Source organism: Sceloporus undulatus, chromosome 6 (genome assembly GCF_019175285.1).
Source record: "Sceloporus undulatus isolate JIND9_A2432 ecotype Alabama chromosome 6, SceUnd_v1.1, whole genome shotgun sequence".
NCBI lineage: Eukaryota > Metazoa > Chordata > Lepidosauria > Squamata > Phrynosomatidae > Sceloporus > Sceloporus undulatus.
Window position 1 is genome coordinate 109,977,480 of NC_056527.1, and position 22,747 is coordinate 110,000,226.

A 22,747-nucleotide genomic window follows, 5' to 3' on the forward strand; every position below is an offset into this window, starting at 1 on the left:
GTCTGCCTGCCCTCCTTCAAGGCGGGTGTGTGGTTTGGGGAAGTTAATTCTGATGAAATCAAGAGATCGTGCCTCTTTCCCTGCCCTTGCCTCCCTTGCCCCCAGCCAAGGGCAGAGCATCCCTTCGTGGGGCAGAAGAAGGCAGACCCACCTGCAGAGTCCTGGTCCTGATGCTGCTGCTGCTGCTGCTGCTGCTGGGGCTCCTCTCCTTTCAGCCTCATTGCCTCCAAAGGCAGCTTTGCTCTTGGCTGAAAAAAACTAAAGGCTCTCAGGTTCCCCGCCCCTTGGCTTCCTTCTGGTCCTAGCGAGGGAAGGCTTGCTACTAGGCACTCAGCTCTAGACCAAGGATCCCCAAACTTTGGTCCTCCAGCTCTTTTGGAGTCCAGCTCCCAGCATCCCTGACTGTTGGCCAAGATGCTTAGGGCTTCGGGAGAACCAGGTTTGGGCATCCCTGCACTCTAGAGACTAGAAGGTCCAAGGAGGAAATACAGACAGTGCACACAGCAGACACAGAAGAGCTGTAGAAAAGGGATGGAGGGGGAGAAATGCCGAATGGCACACAGGGCTGCATCCGCACTGCAGCAATAATCAGGTTTGATACCGCTTGAACAACAACAGCAGCAGCAGCAGCAATAATATAATTTAATATGACATATTATATCATCTTATATATACTAATATTATATATTATTATATATAATGACATATTTATAATTATATATATGTTGTAGTACAATATATTATTGTATATTATATATAATATATTATTGTATATAATATAATATATAACATATTATATCATGTTATATATCATAATAATATATTATTATATTGTAGTACATATTATATTATTATATATCTAAAATATAATATAGCATATATTATATTAGATAAGATATTATAGTATAGTATATATGTTATATGATATATTATACATTATATTTTGTAATATATAACATTATTATATTATTATTATATATTATATTCTTAGATTCTTAGATACAGTATATTATTATTATTATTATTATTATTATTATTATTATTATTATTATTTCTTACCCATGTCTCCCCGTGGATCGAGGCGGGGGACAACAACAATTAATAACAGAAGGCTAAATCACCCAGGAAACCTCCCATCTCCAAATTCCATAGGCTGCATCCATAGGCGGAATCCTGGGATTTGTAGTTTATTTGTGGGACACCAGAGCTCTCAGAGAAGGCTAAATATCTCAGTAAACTACCAATCTCCAAATACTATAGGATGCACATGCACTGCAGAATTAATGCAGTTTGACCCCGCTTGCAGTGCCATGGCTCCATGCTATGGATTCCTGGAGTTCAGAAGTCAGAACTCAAGAAACCAGAAGAAGGGAGGTTATGAAAGAAGCAGATAAGATTCTAAGGGTTAAAGACATAAAACTGAGTATTAAAGTTAGAATCGTCCAAGCCACTGTATTCCCCAACAGCATGTAGAGATGTGAGACTTGGACCAGTTAAGAAAGAAGCTAGGAAGAAAATCAATTCATTTGAGATGTGGTGCTGTAGGAAAGTGCTGAGGATATTCTGGACAGCCGAAAAGACAAATACAGGGGTACCCCGGGTTACGAAATTAATTCGTTCCGCCGCCGCTTTCGTAACCCGAAAATCTTCGTAAGGCGAAAAAGCCATAGGCGCTAATGGGGAAAAGCCGCGATTTTGTGCGAAATAGCGCCGAAAAGCACCAAAAATTTTTTCGTAACCCGAAATAACCTTCGTAACCTGGAACAGTTTTTTTAAATGGATTTTTTTCGTAACCCGGAAATTTCATAAGGCGGCGCATTCGTATCCCGGGGTACCACTGTAAATGGTTCCTTGAACAGATCAAGCCTGAAATCTCCTTGGAAGCCAAGAGGACCACATTAAGGCTGTTATACTTTGTCCACATCATCCGAAGGCAGGATTAATTAGAAAAGACAATAATGTTAAGAAAGGTGGAGGGTAGTACTTTAGGGTATAGCTAGTTGTCGTTCACATCAGATGGATAAACTCAGTCAAGGAGCTCAATTTGCAGGACCAATGGGAAGACTCAAACCCAGATCTCCAGAGTCGTAACCCAGTGCTCAAACACTACCTCAAACTTTATTGTTTTATACCAAAGAGAATGCATTCATTGTTTTGTACACACCCAGAGGCACACACATTTGATATGTCAACACGGTTCCATTGGGGTGGACCTGTCCTTGGGGAACAGAAGCACAAACTGATCCTCTCTGCAATGTGATGGAATGGGGCAGGAGGAATGTTCTGGAAATCGTCCAGGCCTCTTCCCTTGGATGTGAACCAAGTCCAGTTGCTTGCATCAGCTTTCACCTTTTCCAGAGTGTCAGCACCAATACAAGCCTTTCTGCTCTTCATGCGTCATAATGATCACCAGGGATCTAGTTATTGGAGAAGGGGAATGAGGGCAAGGCCTCCACTAAGAGGTCTGTCCCCAATCCCCAGTTCAGTCTCCAGATTTCTAGCCTTGCAGAGAATGAGAACTGAAAAATCTCCAACTCTTCTATGAGCTGTGCTTGCATTTCCTTAATCCTTTTCTTGGGATGCCCAAACTGTCTATCTAAATACTGAAGTTTTAAATGACTGCAGTGCTAGAAATGTGGGGAGTGGTGGAAGATTTCATTTGGGGAGGTAGAATTCCTATTTAATGTTCTCATTTTATCCCCTCTCCCCAATAGCGAAATCCCATGCCCAATGAAATGAAGATATAAGGAAAGATTTAAGTCTGAGAGCTGTACTAAACAGATGTAAAACTGCTGAGACTATAAAAAGTTAAAGAATCAGAAACTGTGAATATAGAGCTAAGCAAATGTTCTATGTAACCAGATACAACAGAAATTTAGAAGTAGATTAAGTAGAAATGTAAGTGGAATCTTTTTATACTTTTTCCACACAGTTAAATTAAAGTTGTCTATATTGCATTTTATATGATGTGGGAAATGTAAAGCTGTCAATCTGAATCTGTGTAGAATAGTTTTAATAATAACAACAATTAAAAAAACAGTCAGTGTTACGGGATCAGCTCCTTTTTTGCAATTCTCACTCTTGCTTCCTATTAATCAACCAAGGAGTCAATGGATCACTCACTGGCTTTTCCCCGGCCAAGGTTGCTTTGCTCCTTTCCAGTAAGTAAGTACGTAGGCAGGTATGTAGGTGTTTGTGTGTCATGGTTGGCAGCATCATGGTTGGCAGCATAGTGTGGGAAAGGGATGCTAATCTGGAGAGGATTAATTTGGCAAAGAGCGAGTGTTTCTGATTTCAGCTCAGTGCTTGATCTGCTGCTGAGTTGGTGCCAGAGAGGTAAAGTAAGTGTTTCTGTGTCACAGGGGAAAAAATGATGCTGTGAATTTTGGGGTAAAATATCCAGCTTGGCTTTCTTGCTAGAGCCATCTCTTGTGCCCCAAACCCTTCAGTGTTACAGGATTTTTGCAATTCTTGCTTCATATTAATCAATCAATCTGTGAATCGATTGCTTACAAGCTTTTCTCATGCCAAGATTGCTATAGCATTTTACTCCCCAAATGATGTTTTTTTGGGATGGGTGGTGGAGGCAAAAGTGTGTGTATATGCCTTCAGGTCACTTGTCAATTTACAGAAGAAACCTGATGCACTTGGTACATGTGTAAAATAATAAAAGACCAAGGGTACATCTGCACTGTAGAAAATAGTGTAGTTTGACACCCCTTTAAGTGCTGTATCTCCATCCTATGGCATCCTGGGATGTTTAGTTTTACTACGTCCTCAGCCTTCTCTGCCAAAGAGTGCTGGTGCCTTACCAAACTACAAATCCCAGTATTATGTAGAATGGAGGAGACTTAAAGTAGTGCCAAACTACATTATTTCTACAGTGGTGATCCACATCAGAAATCAACAAAGCAGGTTACAAATATGAAAACTCTAATGAAAACAAATATACAGTATTTAAAACTCTTTCACCACAAGTCCTTTGTCCCTTTGTGAGAGCTAGACAATGACTGACTTGTTAATACTATGTCTGTGAGATATACAGTATGTGTTTTTAGAATCTGCAAATGGCACCTTGTCACAAAGGCTGTATCCATGGTACAGAAATAAAGCAGTTTGGCACAAGTTCCTCTGCCAAATCCTGGACTCTGTAGTTTGGTGAGGCACCAAAGCTCTCTAATAGACCAGGATGAATACCTCACCAAACTATAAATCCCAGGGTTCCACAAGAAGGAACCATGACAGTTAAAGTGGTGTCAAACTGCTTTGTTTTGGTCATGTGGAATACTAGAAACACTCATTTATGTAAACCAATATGTATTTTTGTGATCTGATGCTCTTGAATTACTGTGTAAGTCCAGTTTGAACCACTGAAGATTTTAGTGTCAAAACGTGTCTGGTTTGGGCCTGTCTGTACACTTTTAGCTATCTCTTAGCTATCTCTTTGAGGCTGGCACTGGTCAGGTCAACATTGTTTTCTCAAATTATAATCTTTAGTATTTCTTTAAAACTTTCAACCTCTTGTTTGCTTTTAAATATTGTGCCATTAAAGTTGTTTGTCCAGGTCTTATTATCAAAGCATTTTAAACCTATGCATCTTTCCTAGTAGGTTTTATTTTATTTTATTCTCTATCTGCCTTGTTTGGCTCTTGAGCTTTATTGTTTAAAGCAAAGAGGCTGGACTTCTCTCCCAGTTCAAGGCCCAGGGACCTTTGGCGGACATGATATGTGACCATCCACTCGAAAAGACTGGCTCCAATTCAATGGAATTAAAAACATTATTATATCACCAAAACAGAAGATACATCAGTGTAGTAAGCCTCAGACAGTGAAGCTCCTTTTCACAAAGTCTTTTGAGATCTATTCCTTCCTTCCTCATCCTCTGGCTATCTGGACATTTTTCAGCAATCCTGGAATTGGGAAGATGGTTAGACCCAAGAAGGGTGCTTGAAGTCTTTCATTCATAGGATTACGATAAGAGGAAGTCAGCTTTACAGCAAACAACAACGACAAATGGGCTAGGAGCATACTGCCAACCCTAACTCCCTGGCATGCCCGCTTCTCTGTGGCAGCTATCTTCAGTGAATTAACTAAGTAGTTTTATCAGCATGATGGTTTGAGTGTTGGATTATGTTCAAATCCTGGCTCGGCCACGTAAACCCACTGTGTATCCTTGGGCAAGGCACACTCTTTCAACTCAGAGGATGGAATAGCAAACCCCATCTGAAGAAACTTGTAAAAAAAAATTGTGTGACAGGCTCACCTTAGTGTCACCATAAGATGGATATGACTTGAAGGCACACAGCAGCAGCAGCAGCAGCAGCAACAACAACAACGTTTTGTTAATCTTTTCTGGGTTATCCTTCTGGTACCAGTAAAGCCCACAGTAATATAGTCAAAGTAGAAGAGTAGATGCCTGCCATCATCAGATCCTTTGCACATTTTGTACCATCAACAGTAATTCATCTAAAGGGTAGCAAGCATGCTCTCAAAACAAATTTTCTTGCTTCTTCGTTTACTCCTCCCCTGACCTTTTTTTTTATTTATAAAAACACAAGGTCCTGAAATTTGTCTTGTCTGTTGCCATAGGGCTGTGGAATTTCTTGACGCATATGTTGTTTACCAACCTTTCATACTGGAAAGTAGCCTAGCATTGCTCACCATCTGCAGAAGTATTTATTCAGGGGTTCAGGAATTCAGAGGCCACAGTCCAAAGAGTGACCAAGAGATGCTCACAGCTATCAACCCAATGGGCTGAGCCAGCTTTGTGTGAGGTTCACATTTGCTGAGACACTCTTCTTCTGCAGTCCACAGCTGTCAGGCTGGGGAGCATTGGTGTCACTAAGGGTGTGCAGGGATGTGGACCGGACCTGGTGACACCTCAGAGGAGTGAAACCCGGTCAGGTCCTCTTCCCACTGAGGGGTGTGTGGGTTGGGTGCTGTTGCTGGTACCCATCCTTTCTTCTCTGCTGGCATGGCTCTCTCTGCTGATGGAGCCAAGGCAAGGAAGAATGAAAGGTGGGTGAGCATGTGTTCCATCTTCCCCTGCTGCCTCACTTGCACAATCGCCCACCTGCCCACCCCTGAGTAGCCCTGGGTGGATGTTTGGGCAGACAGCGGGCAGGCAGGTGGGTGAGTAGGTGAGGCAGCAAGAAGGGAGGACAGGGTAGGCCATCATCTCTGTTGCCTAGCAGCCCTTTCCAGGTCTGGCCAGGCAGCAGGCAGCCGGTGGTGTGATGGCCGGAGGGTAGGAGCAGGCAAGTGAGGCAGAGAGAGGGGAGAGAGGACAGGACATTTTACTACTGTTGCCATGCGGCAACTCTTTCTAAATCTGGCCAGGCAGCAGGTGGCTGGGTAGCAGGATGGCCATAGGGTAGGCAGGTGGGGCAGTGGCAGGAGAAGGAGGGCAGGGTAAGCCTCTACTGCTGCCACCTTGTAACCCTTTCTGGTTCTGGCCAGGGAGTAGTGGAAGGTAAGGGAGGCAGCAGGAGGGGGGGGGGCCGGGGGCAGTCTTCCCCCCCCCCCCTTCACACAGCTCTTTGTGGGCACTGACATCCAGTGTCTCCAACCTTAGTGACTCTACCGCTGGAGAGGGCCCCTTTAACGGTTGTGCAGAAGAAAGGATTTTAGCAGGTGCTGCTAGTGACCTGGTTGCCTAACAAGCAACATAGGCTGAAATCCCCCTTCCTTCTAAACAACTGTGAAAGGTACAGGGGCCCTCCCCATTTTTCAGTCTGGCAACCCTATGAAGAGTCTTGGCATCAGCCTGACTGCCTGAGTAGGATCTCCTGAGTCGTCTTGAGTTGGGTTTCCAGGTGAAATTCAGGACAGGACTGCAATGCTGAGGTGGGCAACTGTGGTGGACCTAGGAGGCCAGTTTCTACTCTTGACAAGGGCTACATAGATTGCCAAAAGTGCCCAAAAAAAGAAAGAAAAAAAGAAAAGAAAACTGGAAGTGAACAAAAGTCCTTTTTTTTTTAAATGAAGGGGACATGTTAAATATTACAGAGTGACCCTGCCACCTATTTAAAAGGTAAATTTCCTCTCCTCAAAGCTTTTCCGTGAGTCAATTCATTCTTTTCTGGGACCAGAAAAAGATCACTCTAAGGCAGGGGTAGGCCTTTGGCCTCTCACGCGCAGGCGCAAGGGAGGCAATTGTCTATAGACGCCTCAGAAATATGCATTTATATTAACATTTTTTAAAAAATCAGCAATTTTTTTGGCGTGTCCTCCACTTTTTTAAAAAAAGTATCCACCATTTGAAAATGTTGTCCTACATTTGTCCCGGTTTATTTAGTTATTTAAATTTTTTAAAAATTATTTAATTATTTATTTATTGGCTTCGGCCCCCCAGTTGTCTGAGGGACAGCAACCCGGCCCCCAGCTCAAAAAGGTTGCCTACCCCTGCTCTAAGGAGTCAAAAAGGTCTGAGGGTGGCAAAATCATCCTTGGAGCGCCACATTTTTGCCCATCTCTTTAATGGTTGTGTGAAGAGGGGATTTTGACAGGTATCAATTGGGCATTGCTAGCCTTGAGGCATCACTCTCTGTGGCCCAAAGGAAAATGTGTGCAGTACCAGTTCAAGATGGTGGACTACTAGTGGACACTGAAAGCCCTGCATGGCTTGGGACTTCCATATGTGGCAGAGGGCCATTCTATAGGTATTCCCAAGGACTAAGGTCTGCTGATCCTCTGTATCCCATCAGTGGGAGAAATACAAAAGTGGGAGATGTAGGAGCTTCTATGCTGTGGCACCCTGGTTGTGGCCCCTAGAGACCTGACTAGCACCAATGGTGCTTCATTTCGGCCCCCAATAAAACATGTCTGTGCACCTGGGTGCGTTTAATATTGTTTTAAACTGTTTTATTTTCTTTAAATGGTTAATTATGCCTTTTGGTCTTTTAAAAATTATTCTTATAGTTTTAAATTCTCTTAAACTGTTTCAAATTATTTATTTTATTTCTGGATATAAATATTTTAATAATATAAGCAAGCCCTTTCCTCTCAGTAGTCTTGATCGCTACCGAAATGTCTGCTGTAAGATTTCCAGACCTCCCAGCCGGGCCTTGAGTCTCCAGGGTTTTTTAGTCATCTCCAAGCAGGCGATGAGGGTGCAAATTCTACATTTTGGTGGACTCAGCTCAAGGCAAGAAGAAGTGACCGTGTGGAGGTCTCCAGCTCAGCTACTGAAGCAGCAGCATCCTACAATTTGCAGGAGTTAATAGACTCCTTGCTCCAGCTTTTAAAGACTCTCCAGAGGATCTTGGATTTAGCTAGCTTTTGCTTTCTCCTCCAGTTGTTGTAGCCCCAGGGCTCACCATCCACTCTACTCTGCATCTACCTCTATTTTAATATCACAAAATAAATCACTCATTGTGGACTTCTATGGTATCCAAAGATATACTGCTTTAGAACATGGTGGCTCCATGTAGCTTTTCATAGTTACTAAACACTGACAGAATGATTCTTCATGCACTAGCCAAAATGTTCCTCCTCCAACATATCATTTTTCAAATCAGGGGAAGAATAATTTTAAGATCTTGCAACCTTCTAGGTCTTGTTAGACTGCCATTCCCATTATCTCTTACCATTGGCTATGCTGGCAAAAGCGGCTGGGGTTTGCTGGTGAAAAATATCTGAAGACCTGGCCCGTATGATTCCCATCCATTTTAAAAATTGCAAAAAGCAGCTAGCACCGTTATCTTCCATCCATCATAAAAGATAAAATATGGAGCAATTAGCTTTGGATCAGGGCTAGGGCAAATACAGTAATGTAATTTGGAAATTGGTGCATTCAATCATCAGGAGCCATCCTTGGTCTTTTCAGTCATTTCGTCACCTCCTTTGCTTCCTGCTTCAATTAAGCTTGATCTCGTCTGCATCCTAGTGGTTACTGTGTATCACTGCTCCAAATGGGTGAAAGCTTTAATAAAGAAACTGGGTTTTTTTGCCCCTGGCCTCCTTTTAAAGTGCTGAAATAGAGGCTTGGTGGTTTAGGAGATTAAGGGTAAATAGTGGAACAATAGCAGCATTAAAATGTTGGTGGAGATTATCACATAATGTCGAGATCATCCTGTGGATTCCAGTGCACCTGGAAATCATTATTATTGCGTGACTTTGTGTTAACGAGAAACTCCCATGAATAAGAACCTAATATCACTTTAGTTTTGGGAATGCGCAAGTGTGGAAGCAAATAATGCTATGCTGTATCACAGAGAACACAACTAGGACTTCCTGCTCAAAAGTGCATACAATAACATCCCACGCACGGGGAATAGAAACTACATGGAACTAGACATATCCCTTTTGCACGTCTACAACCCAGTGTAGTTATCATAATTGCAAAATTGCGTGGAATAGAAGAGCATAATTTCACGATGCTCCCATTTATTGAACAAGCACAATCGTTGTGGAAATGACCCCAATGTGATAATCTCCTTTGACGGAATTGGGACCCAGGAGTCCTGAACATTAGTATCTCCATCTAATCTCACAGCTGCCTACCTGGGATTACAGCAACCAGCTTCTCCCTTTCCACTCAAAGCTATTCCAGTTGCAGCTACGTGGGGGTTATCTACACATTTTGTTTTGCAATGCTACTATGCAAATAATTTCACTCAGGCATTGCCAATTTGTTGTTCACTCTTTTTTTTTAGCGGAACCACATCTATGCATGTCTCTGCTTGCATGTGTCAGCAATGTGAATAAGGATGGAGTCAATGTTGATGCATCTGAAACACATTCAAGACATGCAGAATTTTATCCCTGTTTATCTTGCGTCTTTTTGCATCCACCCAACAATGTGAATCTTTCAGGAAAACTCGGGGGGGGGGGGATCCTGAGAACAATTAATCTAGGTTTTATGGATTTTGTGGCAGCCTCACCCCCCAAAAAAATTACTGGATGCATTTGAAATATATGTGAACATAGATTCAACCCACTTTCTACCTAGACTACCTGAATAACATGCTCAAAGCTGAAAACAGAGGACAGATCAAATCTGTTCTATTCCTTCCATCCTCAAATGTTACCAAATGAAGGACTTTGAAGCTTGCCTCCCCCTCCATAAAATCATATACAATTTTGTGCTGAAAACTCAGTACTGCCCTTGGTGATCAGACTATATACCATGAACCTAAATAGAGATAATATTTTTCAATATTCAGATAGGTAGCTCTGCTATCCGTTCAGCAGAGTCTTGGTGCATCTTTAAGACTAATAGGACTTTTTTCAAAGTTGTGTATTTTCATAGATTACAATCCACTTCCCAACATAATACATAGACTGTGCTTGTGTATCTGAGCTTGATTGTTATATTCCTTGCAACTGAAAAGATGGACTACGTACGGACCACAAAATGGTGTTGTGTGTCTTCAAGCTCTGATACTATGACAGGGTTTCCTATGCAAGATTTGTTCAGGGTGTGCGCTGCCATGGCCTTCCTCTAGGTCTGAGAGAGTATGACTTGCCAAAGGTCACCCAGTGGGTTTATATGTCCAAGGCGGGATTCGAACCCTTCCGAATGACACAGTGAAGTATGTGGATTTAAATACTTACTGGACTTCAGCGGACCGCTGCCCCACAGAATTTCTATACTTCCACATCCTCCATATGCTCAAATGCACTGTCTCACACTAGCAGGCAGGCAGATCAATAGAGAGCCAATTCTTGAGATGCGGGAAATGCTTCTCTTACTTTACTGCCATGTATTTACTCACTTATTACATTGTTCTGTGACTGCATGGGAACATTGTTCTCTGGGGAGCAAACATAAAAACACCAGTGACTTTGTTTGCTAATGCCAAACATTCTATTACAAAACTGAATTTTATGTTTATGTTCCTCATTCTATTCAGACAATAAAAGGGCAGAGGTTCTACCTTGGATCTGCAAATAACAACAGCCAAGGTAGGTGAAAGAGAACACACTTTTTCTCTCATAAGCTTACCCTAGAAAGTTAATCTGAGGAAGTAGATTTAAATCTACAAAAGCTCATGCTGCCAACTTTTCTTTCAATTAGTCTCAAAGGTGCTACAAGATCTATACGTACCTAGAATGTTAACTTCTTAAACTGTTATTGTTGTGCCTTCAAGTTGTTCCTGTCTTATGGTGACCCAGCCTAAGGCAAACCTATCATGGGTTTTTTTCTTGGTGAGATTTGTCCACTGGGGTTTTTGCCTTGCCTTATATATAAACAGCAAGTTGTCCTTCCATATCTATGGATTCTTCATCCAAAGATTCAACCATCCACTGGTTGAAAATGTTCCAAAAAGGTATAAATTCCAAAAAGCAAACCTTTTTGTCATTTTATAGAAGGGGCACCATTTTACTGTGCCATTATATTTAATGAGACTTGAGCATCCATGGATTTTGGTATCCATGGTGGATCCTGGAACCAAACCCCAGTGGATACCAAGGGCCCACTGTAATAGGACCACCATTCCCAGGACCATCATTTTTAACCACCTCCTTTGTATCATTCATTCATTCATTCATTCAATTTACATCTTTTTTTTCTCTTGAAATGGGGCTTAAAGCATTTACCCAAAATGCATCCAGGAAAGTAGACTTAAGTCTATGAAAGCTCATGCTGCCAACTTCTTTCTTTCAGTTAGCCTCAAAGGTGCTGCAAGATCGCTTCACATACCGATTTTACAGACGAACACGGCTATAACTTTGAATTCTCCCATTTCTACATGGAAGGGGATAAAGATCCGCCCAGTAAGAATTTCACCTCCTCAAATGAAAATTTCCTTCACTCCCCAAATTTCTAGCATTGCATAGATGGAGACATTGAACATCATTCACACCTAGATCTCTTAGGCTGCATTCGCACTGCAAAAATCATGTTTTGACACTGCTTTAGCTACCATGGCTCAATGTTATGGAATTCTGGGAACTGTAGTATGTTGCAGCATCAGAGCTTTATAGTAATTGTTTTAATTTTTTCATGCTGTGAATTTTTAACTGTATGCTTTTTAAAACTATTTCAAGTCACTTTGAGTCCCAAACTGGGAAAAGGTGGAATACAATTCATATTTTAAAATTACTATAAATACAAATGCAACATACCATCAGGTGACAATTGCAATTCTGCTGGCCCTATTTGTGCCAGAGTTCCCTTGCCACTGAATACCTGTTTATTCTCCTGACATGAAGAAGAGGTTTTATATACCATTCTCTGTGCCATTCTTGCTTGTTGTAGAATATCCATGTGACTTTAACTTGGTTTCCCATTTAAACTGTCGAATAAAGATGCCATTGCTGGAACCATGTGGAGTTTCCAAAGCAGTCCTTTGAGATAATCATTATCATAAAATACCAGGAAAAAACCCACTTACTTTTCATACTCTAGTCTCTGACATTCCTCCTTTTTCCTTTGCCAAATATTTCAAGTTCCTTAAAAACAGAATTATACAAACAGAGAAAATATATACAAACGGATCCAGCTGATGGACAAAAAAGAATACCAGAATTGCATAAATACCATTGCAGTTTCTCAGTTGTGACTAGTTTGGGTGGAATTTGCTGACTGGTGTTCAGTTCAGGTTAGCTGAAGGCACTGCTTCCTTGTCTGGCTGCCTCAAGGAAAACTGGATTTCAAGCAAACAGGAAGGTGATGGTACCAGTATCAAGAAAGAAACCAATTTGAAGCAGATTCACAGACGGTTGGTTGCCTATTAATTCTTGCCCCTTATAAGAATCCTAAAAACTGGAGTGGGGGGGGGGGGAACCCTGCCCCAAGTTGTGCTGCAGGGAAAAGCAGGTAGATATCTTACTGGGAATGGCCAAGACTATAAGCCAGTGTGGTATGGTTTGAAAGTTGGACTATGATTCTGGAAACCAGGCTTTGAAACCCCACTTGGCCATGGAAACCCACTGGGTTACCTTGGGCAAGTCACATTCTCTCAGCTTCAAAGGAAGGCAAAGGCAAAAACCCCACTGAAAAACTCTTGCCAGAAAACCTGGTGATAGGTTTGCCTTAGGTTCACCGTTACTCAGAAACAACTCAAAGGCATGTGGCAGTAACAACAAACAGGTTGTTTGACAGTGGAGGGAGGGAAGGCTGGGGCTGTACTCCCCAGCTCTAAACACTACACTAGACTAAATCTCCATGCATAATTTAGTGAGTTCAAGTCAGGTTTCCATGGGTGGAAAACAATTCAGATATTGTCAGTGATCTGTACCCCAAGCACAGAAATGAAGACGAATATCATTCCCAAACTTTTTTTGTACAATAAAAGTTTAATGACTTTTATAAAAATGTGCTATCTGGCACCAAGTAATGAATCCACAAATTATTAACATATTTACAAGTAGGAAGCCAATAAGATCAAATGAAAATATATTTATATATATTTATATCTATATATATAATATTTATATAGACAAACAGAAAAGTAGGTATACACAGTTGAGGAGAAGCATCCAATCTGAGGTGAGGGGGGAGAGGACAAAAAAGGAGATCCATCCATCCCTGTGTGCACATTCCCACACTTTGCTTTGAATACTAAACTCCCAGCAAGCTGCCACTGCTGCAAGAGAAGGTTAAAAAGGCATCACCTTCCCTGGTATAGAGATAATTTTTGTATATCGTATTTTTTTACATATATGTACACAGAAAAAAATGCACACAGCGACAGATGTGGAGGGGATAATTCAACAACACTTCAGCTTTAGAAGCTGGCAAAGAGAGGAGTCAGTTCTGAAAGATCAAAGAAATTTTTGTGTTTTTGGTTTAAAGCATCTGGAATCCTTTAGATCGATTTGTTTTCAGTAACACAACTTTTCTTTTTGTGTTGTACACCCAAAATCAGGTTGAGCAGCAATGTTTCCCTCTCCTTATAGAGGTGGGAAGCAAACAAAATCTTTAAATTTTACAGAGAATAGGAGAAGAAAATAAAGTGACTCATAAGCAGGTGCTGGAGACAGGGGTTGTTTTTTTTTGACAAAATTGTTTTACAGCTACATGATCAATCAAAGGAACTAGCTTGAACTACTAGACTGGAAAGAAATGGATTCTGTTCACATCTGAAAGGGTCACACTTGTCCATGTGAAAAACAGATGACACTTAATAGGAATCTTCCCTGCAATACACAAGAAAAATAAAGATACAGAAAGGCCTACTAAATGGACTTGGCTAAAAATGGGAAATGTTGGCATAAACCCTATCCCTGGGTATTCTCCACTTTAGATAAAAAAATAAGGAGTACATCTTATCCTTTGGTTGTATTTTATAGGTAAGCGATTCTAACCTACAAGTCTTAAACGTGGAAAATTGTGTTCTAAAAATAACCCAAACCTCACCTGAGAATATTGGACCTCAAAACAATGTAGCATGGCTCTGCATGTCAGATTACGCATGCTTTCAGCAGGAAAGATTTAAATCCAATACAAACTGAAGTCTGTGCCAATTTGCCAAGATTTAATCAGCTTTTCAAAAACTTACCACTGAACAATGCATACAATTATTGACTGAATCTCTTCTCTCCTCTTTCTGATGTACTGTGCTTAAATGAAGGCTTAACTGTAATTCATGTAAGCAACATTAAACTGAGAGTTCAACAAGTCTATTCTTACTCAGGTGTCACATAAAAATCAGAACCTAGCAGGGAGCTTTTAAAAAAAAGCATCCTAGTTAAATGACTAAAGAGTTTATAGTTAACAAGCAAGGAGATCTGCAAGTTCTACTTTCTGAACACCTGAAATTTCATATGAAGAGTTGTTCAAATGTACACTTTGAGAATCTTCAACTTGTTGGATCTGAATTTTTTTAAAACCCCAAGGAGAATTAATGGAAACACTTTAACTAGATCCTGTTGTCTGATCTGCTAAGTGGCAGGAACAAATTTTGCTATTGAGTGAAACTAATTTAAAATGGGAAAATGCACATCTGAGAAAATAATTAAAGGGCATATATATACACATCCAAAGATGGAAAAAAACCCAAACAACCAGCACTTGCACCACTAAGAATAAAAGCACATCCACAAAAATGGAGAAAGTAATAGCTTTCTTAAAACCAAACCAACCAAACAAAAACCCTTGCTGCAGTGAAAAAAAATTAAAAGCTAAGTACAGACAGGAAGAGCTGATTAAAAATTTAAATATAGAAGTGATTTGAGTTGGGAGAACACATCAAAGACAAGCCAGTATTTTTTCAGCTTATACAGTGACTTGAGAGAGGAAAAAGGACAGCCTAACACAGGCAGTTTATTACCATTTGTATCTGGTTAAATTTATAATGTATGCAACATGCATGTGGATATAGATCTCAGCTGAAGAAAACTAGCACTGCAAAATGACAAACTGCAAAGGGATGCAGGTATGACTCTGGTTCTCATTAAAACATACACTTGTACTATTTTCCTGCCTTAATGCACATGAAGATTTGTGAGTTATGTCTAGAAAATGAAAGGAACAAAGTGGCTGCTTGATATTACTGGAAGGAGGGCAAGCCAAGGCACTAAGAAATGGAAAAAGGAATCAGAAAGAAAGAAAGACAGCTTCCTCTTTGTTTCATATGAGCCTTCACAGGAAATATCTGGACACAACAAGAGATGCCACTTCAGAATGAAACTACTCTGCGAAGGCAGTAATCTACAGTTTTTGTCTATACATGTGCCCATCAATGCACATGAGAAATGCATGCTATTGTTTCAGCTTTTCCACTGCATCACATGAGTTGCTAAGACACATTCTGAAAACAGAAGGGAAGTTGTGGAAACATCAACAGTGGTAAAGAGTGGAGAAGAGTTATGTAAGCTTCTGTCAAAAACAAAACCACATGTGTTGACCAACTAAGTCATACAGCTGAGTTCAGCAAGCCTCTTACAAGTGTTTTGCTTATTAGTTCTTGTAATTACAAGTTATAATTTCCATCTCTCTGAAAAAGCTCTGCTGGACAAATTCTTTTTAAAGTGTAAGATCTGAGTCTGCTTCTATTTTTGGGACATGGAAAAAATACATCCCAACTCTGGATGGGGCTTTTATGGGAGATGCCAAGACTGGACCTCCTCAAAACACATTTCTCACAATGGCTAAATGGAGGTGGGAGGGATGTACATGCAAGAACATTATCCCAAGATATTGCTGGGGTTCAACTTCACAAGCCCTACCAAAGGCAGAGCAGGAAACAGTGATGACCTTAAAGCATTCCTCAAGATAATATACTAAGGAAGCATGGCACATAAAATGGCTCATTAAAAACAGAGCCAAATAAAATATATAACTTACTAGAGCATAAGCAGCCTTCAGAATAATGAGGGAAAAGTTAGGATGAAGCTATGTGGTATTACAAATACAGGTTTCCAAGGAGGTCTGCTAAATAACAGAAATGGGGGGGGGGGGAGATAGGAATGAAGCACATTTGGGGCTAAGTGGTAAGTAGTAAGAAGTGCTTACATTTTCCCCTGAAACTATTTCCCCCTGGAGCTCTTCTTGGATGGGTTTACTGCCATTCCTGGAGGATTTCTGGGGTGGGGAGAGAGAAGCAACAGGTAAGGGCATGTCCTCCCATCACCCTGAAAATGCTCTCCAGAGACCATCTTATTCTGCAAGCACTGAGTTAGCAAGTCATATCTGGGGACGTAACACTATATTTCTAACATCCACTCCTTGAATAGCTTGAGAGGTTAAAAGAAGACATCATCTTACAAAGCAGGTGAATGGAATAGGCAGCTCTCCAGATGTTTTTGGATTGTAACTCTCCTGGTCAGGGATGATGGGAGTTGCTATGTAGTGACATTTGGAGGATCACATGATCCCCATGCCTGACACAAAGGATCTATTTTCTAACTCTACAAGATTCATCGAACCTACTGACTCTCTGTTTTTCTAAAATGAATGGAAATAGAGAAGTAAAACTGGAATGTCTGCCTGTCTGGAGGAGGGTTTCAGCTGAGAAATAGCAGGAAGAAGATGGCTTAGATCTACATCAGTCCTTGAGAGCACCCCGTAATTCAAACAGCACTGGAAACCTACACTTGCAGACTGAGTGCTAAATCTAACTTTAATCCCCAAAAGAGTGGACACAGTGGATGAATGTGACTAGTTAAGTCAATGCTTACGTACATCCCATTGTTTCAATGGATCTAGTGTAGTTGGGACTAACAATTGGATGTGGTGCATAATGGACAATTCTCTGAAAGGTTTTCTTCCAGTGTTTAGTGGACCTTTGGGACAGGGAAATGTAAAGGCACCTCATGGCTCTGGGCGGTCTACTGAGGAAAACTCATACCAGGAAAAAAGTGCTCTCAAACAGAATTACCCACTTCACTACTATTTGGAACAGCAACGTACACCATAAACAAAATGATAATAGAAGTTATTTTAAAGGCTAATAAAATATTTCCAAACGCCTTGTTTAAAGCCTTTTATCTTTCAAAACTGACTCAGATGGGGAAAAAACTTACACTTTTCTGTCCTCCTCCAATGCACCATCCAGAAGGATATATGCTCCTTCCCAAGAGGAAAAAAAAATCCCACTTTGCATTGAAAGGAACGGGTGCCACAGTGCAAATGGGAATAAAAACAGGAGAAGAAAACACATCATAACATTATTTACAGTTTTCATTTTAGTATGAAGTGGAAAACAAACAAACAAAAAACAACCCAGAAAATATTTACATACCAATAAATGTGTGTGTTTCTACAAGAAACAGCCAATCCATCTGGAATAGATATATACACAACTTTCTTCTCCTAAAGAAAAATTATTAGGGGGTAGGGTGGTTGTGGGAAGGTATTAGCTTACACTGCAAGTCAGCCTGGCTGAAGCCATAAGTGTAGCAGGGAAAGAAATTCAACTCCCTCTTCACAATTATGGTAGGTGCTTCCCCCATTACAAAACATCACAGAAAAGAACAAGAGAAAAGGAAAAGGCAAGGGAAATTACAATGTAAACACCATCCAACTGTTTTAGGCTCTCTACTTCTGTGATCTCAAGTGCTTGGAAGAACAGATGGGATAGCAATTCTATCAGAAGATCCTGAAACAAAGGGGAATCAAGTTCTGGCTCATGATGACAAATATTATGATGCTGCAGTGTGAAAATCCAAGAATGTTCTGGCCCCCACCAATCAGTGTCTCTTCCCAGACCAAGCTCTCTAGAGGAAGGCCTAGCTCTGGAAGAGATATGAATGCACACATACTCTTCCTCATGGACTACCATATCCTTCCACTCTTGGAAATGGAATGGGAGGACAAAATACTCAAAGGCCTTGACATTTTGAGGGTTGGGTACCTCTTAACTCTGACAACTACTAGCATCCATGCATTACACCACCTTAAGAAGCCACATAGAGAAGTCTTGCTCACAATTTGACCTTCCTAAAGTTTTCCTCATCACTGAAGGCCTGTTAAAGATCTATTAATCTTTTCTAGAAGGAAAATGGTCTACTGCCACACTCATCAGCATATATTCAAGCTGTTCTCTGAGCTAAGAAGCCATTGCTTAGTTTTGTAGAATTAGCTACAACCAATCCTTCTTTGGGCAATATTATCCTATTCTGCAAAAGGTTTGAACCTACGTATTTTGTTAAATGATTTTCCCAGGGAAAGGGGTTCAATAACAAGGGCCAAGGGGAGCTGGGAGGTTGTGAATTGAAAAGAAAACCCACATCAATAACATGTATTGCCAGGTGACTGCAAAGAAGAAAAAAGAACTTCTCATTGATTAGAAACTGAGAAGAGGGAAGTGCTTTCTCATTGGTTTGGGAGTATTAAAGGTACTTGGATGGGTCCTAGGTCGACTGAGAGTTTTCCGACAACTCCGTGGGGAGATGAGATGAGGTACATGGTGACAGGAGGGTGGTAGTGATGAGAAATGGGGTGGGGAAACAAAATAAATATGAATTATATTGTTATCTCTCTCAGTTCAGTGTGCCCCGGCAATTCTCTGTGCCACACAGGCAGGGAATTTTGTTCTCTTCTATCGGGAACTTGTAGTCATAAGTGATCTCCTCATTGATGCTGATGGCCTGCTTGGAGTAGATGACAATCTTCTTCTGGGACTCTATGGTGATGACTTTGGCATAGCAGTTAGGCTGCGTAAGAGAAAGATGAAAAGAAGTGAGCTGACCATGATGACTCTGTGTCAATGCTAGCAGCACTGCCTCTCCATGTCAGGATGTTACATCTCCAGAAGCTAGGAGTCATTATAGCCAGTCTGCAGCCACCCATGCATGAGTAAAGTAAGCGTACACCAGAACTGTATGTTAAAAGACTTAAGTAACAAGGGTTGATGTGAAGGAGAAATAGTGACCCGGGATGTAAAAAAAGGTTTTAGAAGCACCTCTACAGGTTATTCAAACAGCTTTAAAAAGCATTTAAAATGGTGAAATGTCTCCTTAAATAAAAACATCTTCACCTACTGGTGGAAAGAGAGCATGGAGGGGGCCTGGGAGTAGCCACAGAGATGGCTCTCTGTCAAGTCCTCATCAACCATGCCTGCGAAGGTGGTGGGACTAAAGAGAAAGCCATCCCATGAAGATCATAAGCTATGTGATTCAGGACAGGATACGGAGTGGAGACTGCCATGGTCGCCTTAGTTGATGATCTCCGTCTGGGCATCGAAGGGGGATGTGTGACCCTGTTGGTGCTCTTGGACATCAGCGGCATTCGATACCATCGACCATAGTATCCTTCTGGAGTGACTGAGAGAGTTGGGTATTGGAGGCACTGCATTGCAGTGGTTCCGGTCCTACCTCTCGGGCAGGTTCCAGATGGTGTCGCTTGGGGACAGTTGTTTGGCCAAGAGGGAGCTCAAATCGGGTGTCCCACAGGGCATGATTCTGTCCCCAATGCTATTTAACATTTACATGAAGCCGCTGGGTGAGATCATCCAGAGACATGGGGTGGGGTGTTATCAGTACGCTAATGACACCATAATGTATTTCTCTGTGTCTCAGACTCAAGCAGCGACTAAGGATGGCACCTCTCCTCTGAATGCCTGTCTTGGGGCGGTAACGGACTGGATGAGGGAAAACCGACTCAAGCTGAATTCAGGTAAGACGGAGGTACTTGCTATAGGAAACCTGAATCCAGGAATAGAATTGTGTCAGCCAGTTCTGGATGGGGTCACGCTTCCCCTGAAGGATTCGGTCCACAGTTTAGGGGTGCTCCTTGACTCTCGCTCCAACTGACAGCTCAGGTGGATGCGACAGTCAGGAGCGCCTGTTATCAGCTTTGTCTGATATGCCAACTGCGCCCCTTCCTGGAGCCGAGGGACCTGGAAACATTAGTACATGCACTGGTAACCTGTTGACTGGACTTCTGCAATGCACTCTACATGGGGCTACCCTTGTGCCAAGTTCGGAAACTTCAGTTGGTACAAAATATGGCAGCCAGATTGATTACGGGAACTTCTAGTCACCGGTCCCTGGACTGGCTGCCTATTAGTTTCTGGGCATAGTACAAGGTGTTGGTGATTATCTTTAAAGCCCTACATGGTAAGTTGGGCCCAGAGTACTTGAGGGAACGCCTTCTTCCTTATTGTCCGTCCTGCACACTAAGGTCCTCTGGAAGAAATCTATTACAGCCAAAAAAAATCTAAGCTAACATCAGTTTCCCAGAGGGCCTTTTCTATTACTGCTCCAAAACTATGGAATTACCTGCTGGAAGAGATCCGTCACATTCCCACTCTGACAGCTTTTAAGAAAGCACTCAAGATGGATCTCTTCCAAACCTGTTTTGGAACTGCTCCAGGGCTTCAACTAACTTGAATGTTTTCAGTTTCTTTTGCTTTTCTTGGTAACAAGAGTCCAGATGATGAGAGATCCCTATGTTCAGTAAGCATCCAACAAAGCACAACAGGCCTATTACCAGCCTTTTCTCTGCTGTTCACAGTTGCTAATGGACTCCCAAATGCAGAGTTTTAAATGGAGTTATGTAGATTTGGCTAATCTCAAACCTTCAAGTAATGCCAATAAATTCTAAGCCTTTTTGGGCAGCAATCTGGGTTTTTGCTGCTGTTTATTTACTCAGTAAAATAGTATTATAATTGGCAGTGCTATATGAATTAGATTCATTTAATATTGAAAACCTATGGATGACAGCTAATAAGAGCAATAGCAGGGGGTCTCTTTCTCTGTAAATTTCACACAACTCACCGTGCAGCAGTGGTTGATGAAACGGGCTAGGTTACCACATTTGGTGGCATCAATAATTGTGTCATGGTCCACACGGAAAAGATAGCTGCTTCCAATGCCATTCTGGGCATATCGTTTCTCACGCATGTCAGCTACCATCTTGGAAAAAAAGAATAATCATATGAGATATTTAGGAACAGAAGAATTGACTTAAGTTAAGGCTGCTCTATCAGAGTAAGGAATGTTTCATTTAGGCTAGGACTCTGAATATATCGGAAAGGCACAACAGCCAAAAGACTGTTTTCCAGTGCAAGAAAATGAAACTGAACTCCTGTCACTGTAGTGTTTCCCACAAGAATGTTCATCTGGCATCCCTCCCCAACAACAACAACAACAACAACAACAAAAGCATTGCTCTTTGCTAGCGGAAGAAAGAGGTTGGAATTTAAAGGAAACAAAACAGGTTCTCTGAAGGCACTAAAGAAGAGACTTGTCCTATTCTAGGAGTTTCTATAGCACCCCCTAGTGCCAATTGATTGCAGATACTTTAAACAGATCCATTACCACTTCATAAGGGAAAATGACCTACAAAATCCAGGTTTACTTTTTCTGGGATCCTCAGTTTCATTATTACTTCAACATTGTATTCAACATATCCCATTCAATATACATTTGGATTTTCTCCAAAGCTTTTTTTAAAAAAAATAAACACAGAGAATATAAAAACAAAGAAATTGAACAGAAAAGGATTGTTGAAGAAGGGAGCAACTTTCAGACTTCAAAACAATGGCAATATCCTGGAGAAAGTCCTCTTAACATGCTGCATTCAGAAACACTAAGAATAATGTGCAAACAAAATTTCTGCTGTAACAACAATATGACCTCCCTTAGAAGCCTGTCAAAACCAGAATGCTTCTAAAACATGCCTGCATTTTTTAAAAAGAGACAGATTTTGGGCTTCTATTAATACATTCAGAACAAGTGACGAAGGGTGTTAAGCAAATTATACTATTTAAGAGTTTTAAATTATGCTTGTTTTTTAAAAAAACAGACAGAATGGAAACACACAGGTCAAGGGTAGCGACTGCCTAGGCCTGATGGTTTCAGATTATGAAGACACTCCTGCACAAGATACCAAGGCAGTAAAAATTAGATGCACCCCACAGACACTCACCTGCCTGATATTCTGACCCACATACTCGATGACCATCTCGTCAGCAGCAATTGGCTCCATTGCAAAGAGGCCCCACTCATGAATTCGGCTTCGGCCAAACCTCAGCTTCTTCTTCCGGAACTACACGGGAGGAAGAGGATAGTAATTATATGTACTGTATAGTAAATGTGAGATTCTTACTAGGCTTAATTTGGAGCCAAGTACTACATCTGATTTACAGGCACATACAATGAGAATATAAAATCTAATTTCCTGACATGCATATTTCATTATTTTTTTAAAAAAATCAAAGAATATTAGTCCTCATTGTTTGAATCTACAGAAAAGTTCTAAACACACATGTACATACAAACACAAAAAAACTAGCAAGGGGATGATAATTTTGGTCCAATCCAAGTAAGGAGTGCTGAATTAAAAACAACAACAACAACACAGCATCTTAATCATTCTAGGTCCCCTTTTAGAATGCAGAAAGTGATATTA

The 22,747-nt window shown here is 41.1% G+C and overlaps 3 protein-coding genes across 3 annotated transcripts in view; all 3 read right to left on the bottom strand.

Moving 5' to 3' along the window:
• Positions 1-246, bottom strand: part of HSD3B7 (hydroxy-delta-5-steroid dehydrogenase, 3 beta- and steroid delta-isomerase 7) — a 54,774-nt gene extending 54,528 nt beyond the window's left edge. The window contains exon 1 of the mRNA XM_042472881.1: positions 152-246. Within this exon, the coding sequence (XP_042328815.1) occupies positions 152-221 (70 nt within the window). The 5' untranslated portion in view covers positions 222-246. The remainder of the gene's footprint in view (positions 1-151) is intronic.
• PRSS8 (serine protease 8) overlaps positions 1-22,747 on the bottom strand; it is a 687,619-nt gene that overhangs the window by 438,558 nt on the left and 226,314 nt on the right. The gene's annotated exons all lie outside the window — the stretch shown is intronic.
• SETD1A (SET domain containing 1A, histone lysine methyltransferase) overlaps positions 13,246-22,747 on the bottom strand; it is a 36,196-nt gene continuing 26,694 nt past the window's right edge. Inside the window, 3 exon segments of the mRNA XM_042472842.1 lie at positions 13,246-19,047; positions 21,112-21,249; positions 22,265-22,384. Coding sequence (XP_042328776.1) covers positions 18,874-19,047; positions 21,112-21,249; positions 22,265-22,384 — 432 coding nt within the window. The 3' untranslated portion in view covers positions 13,246-18,873.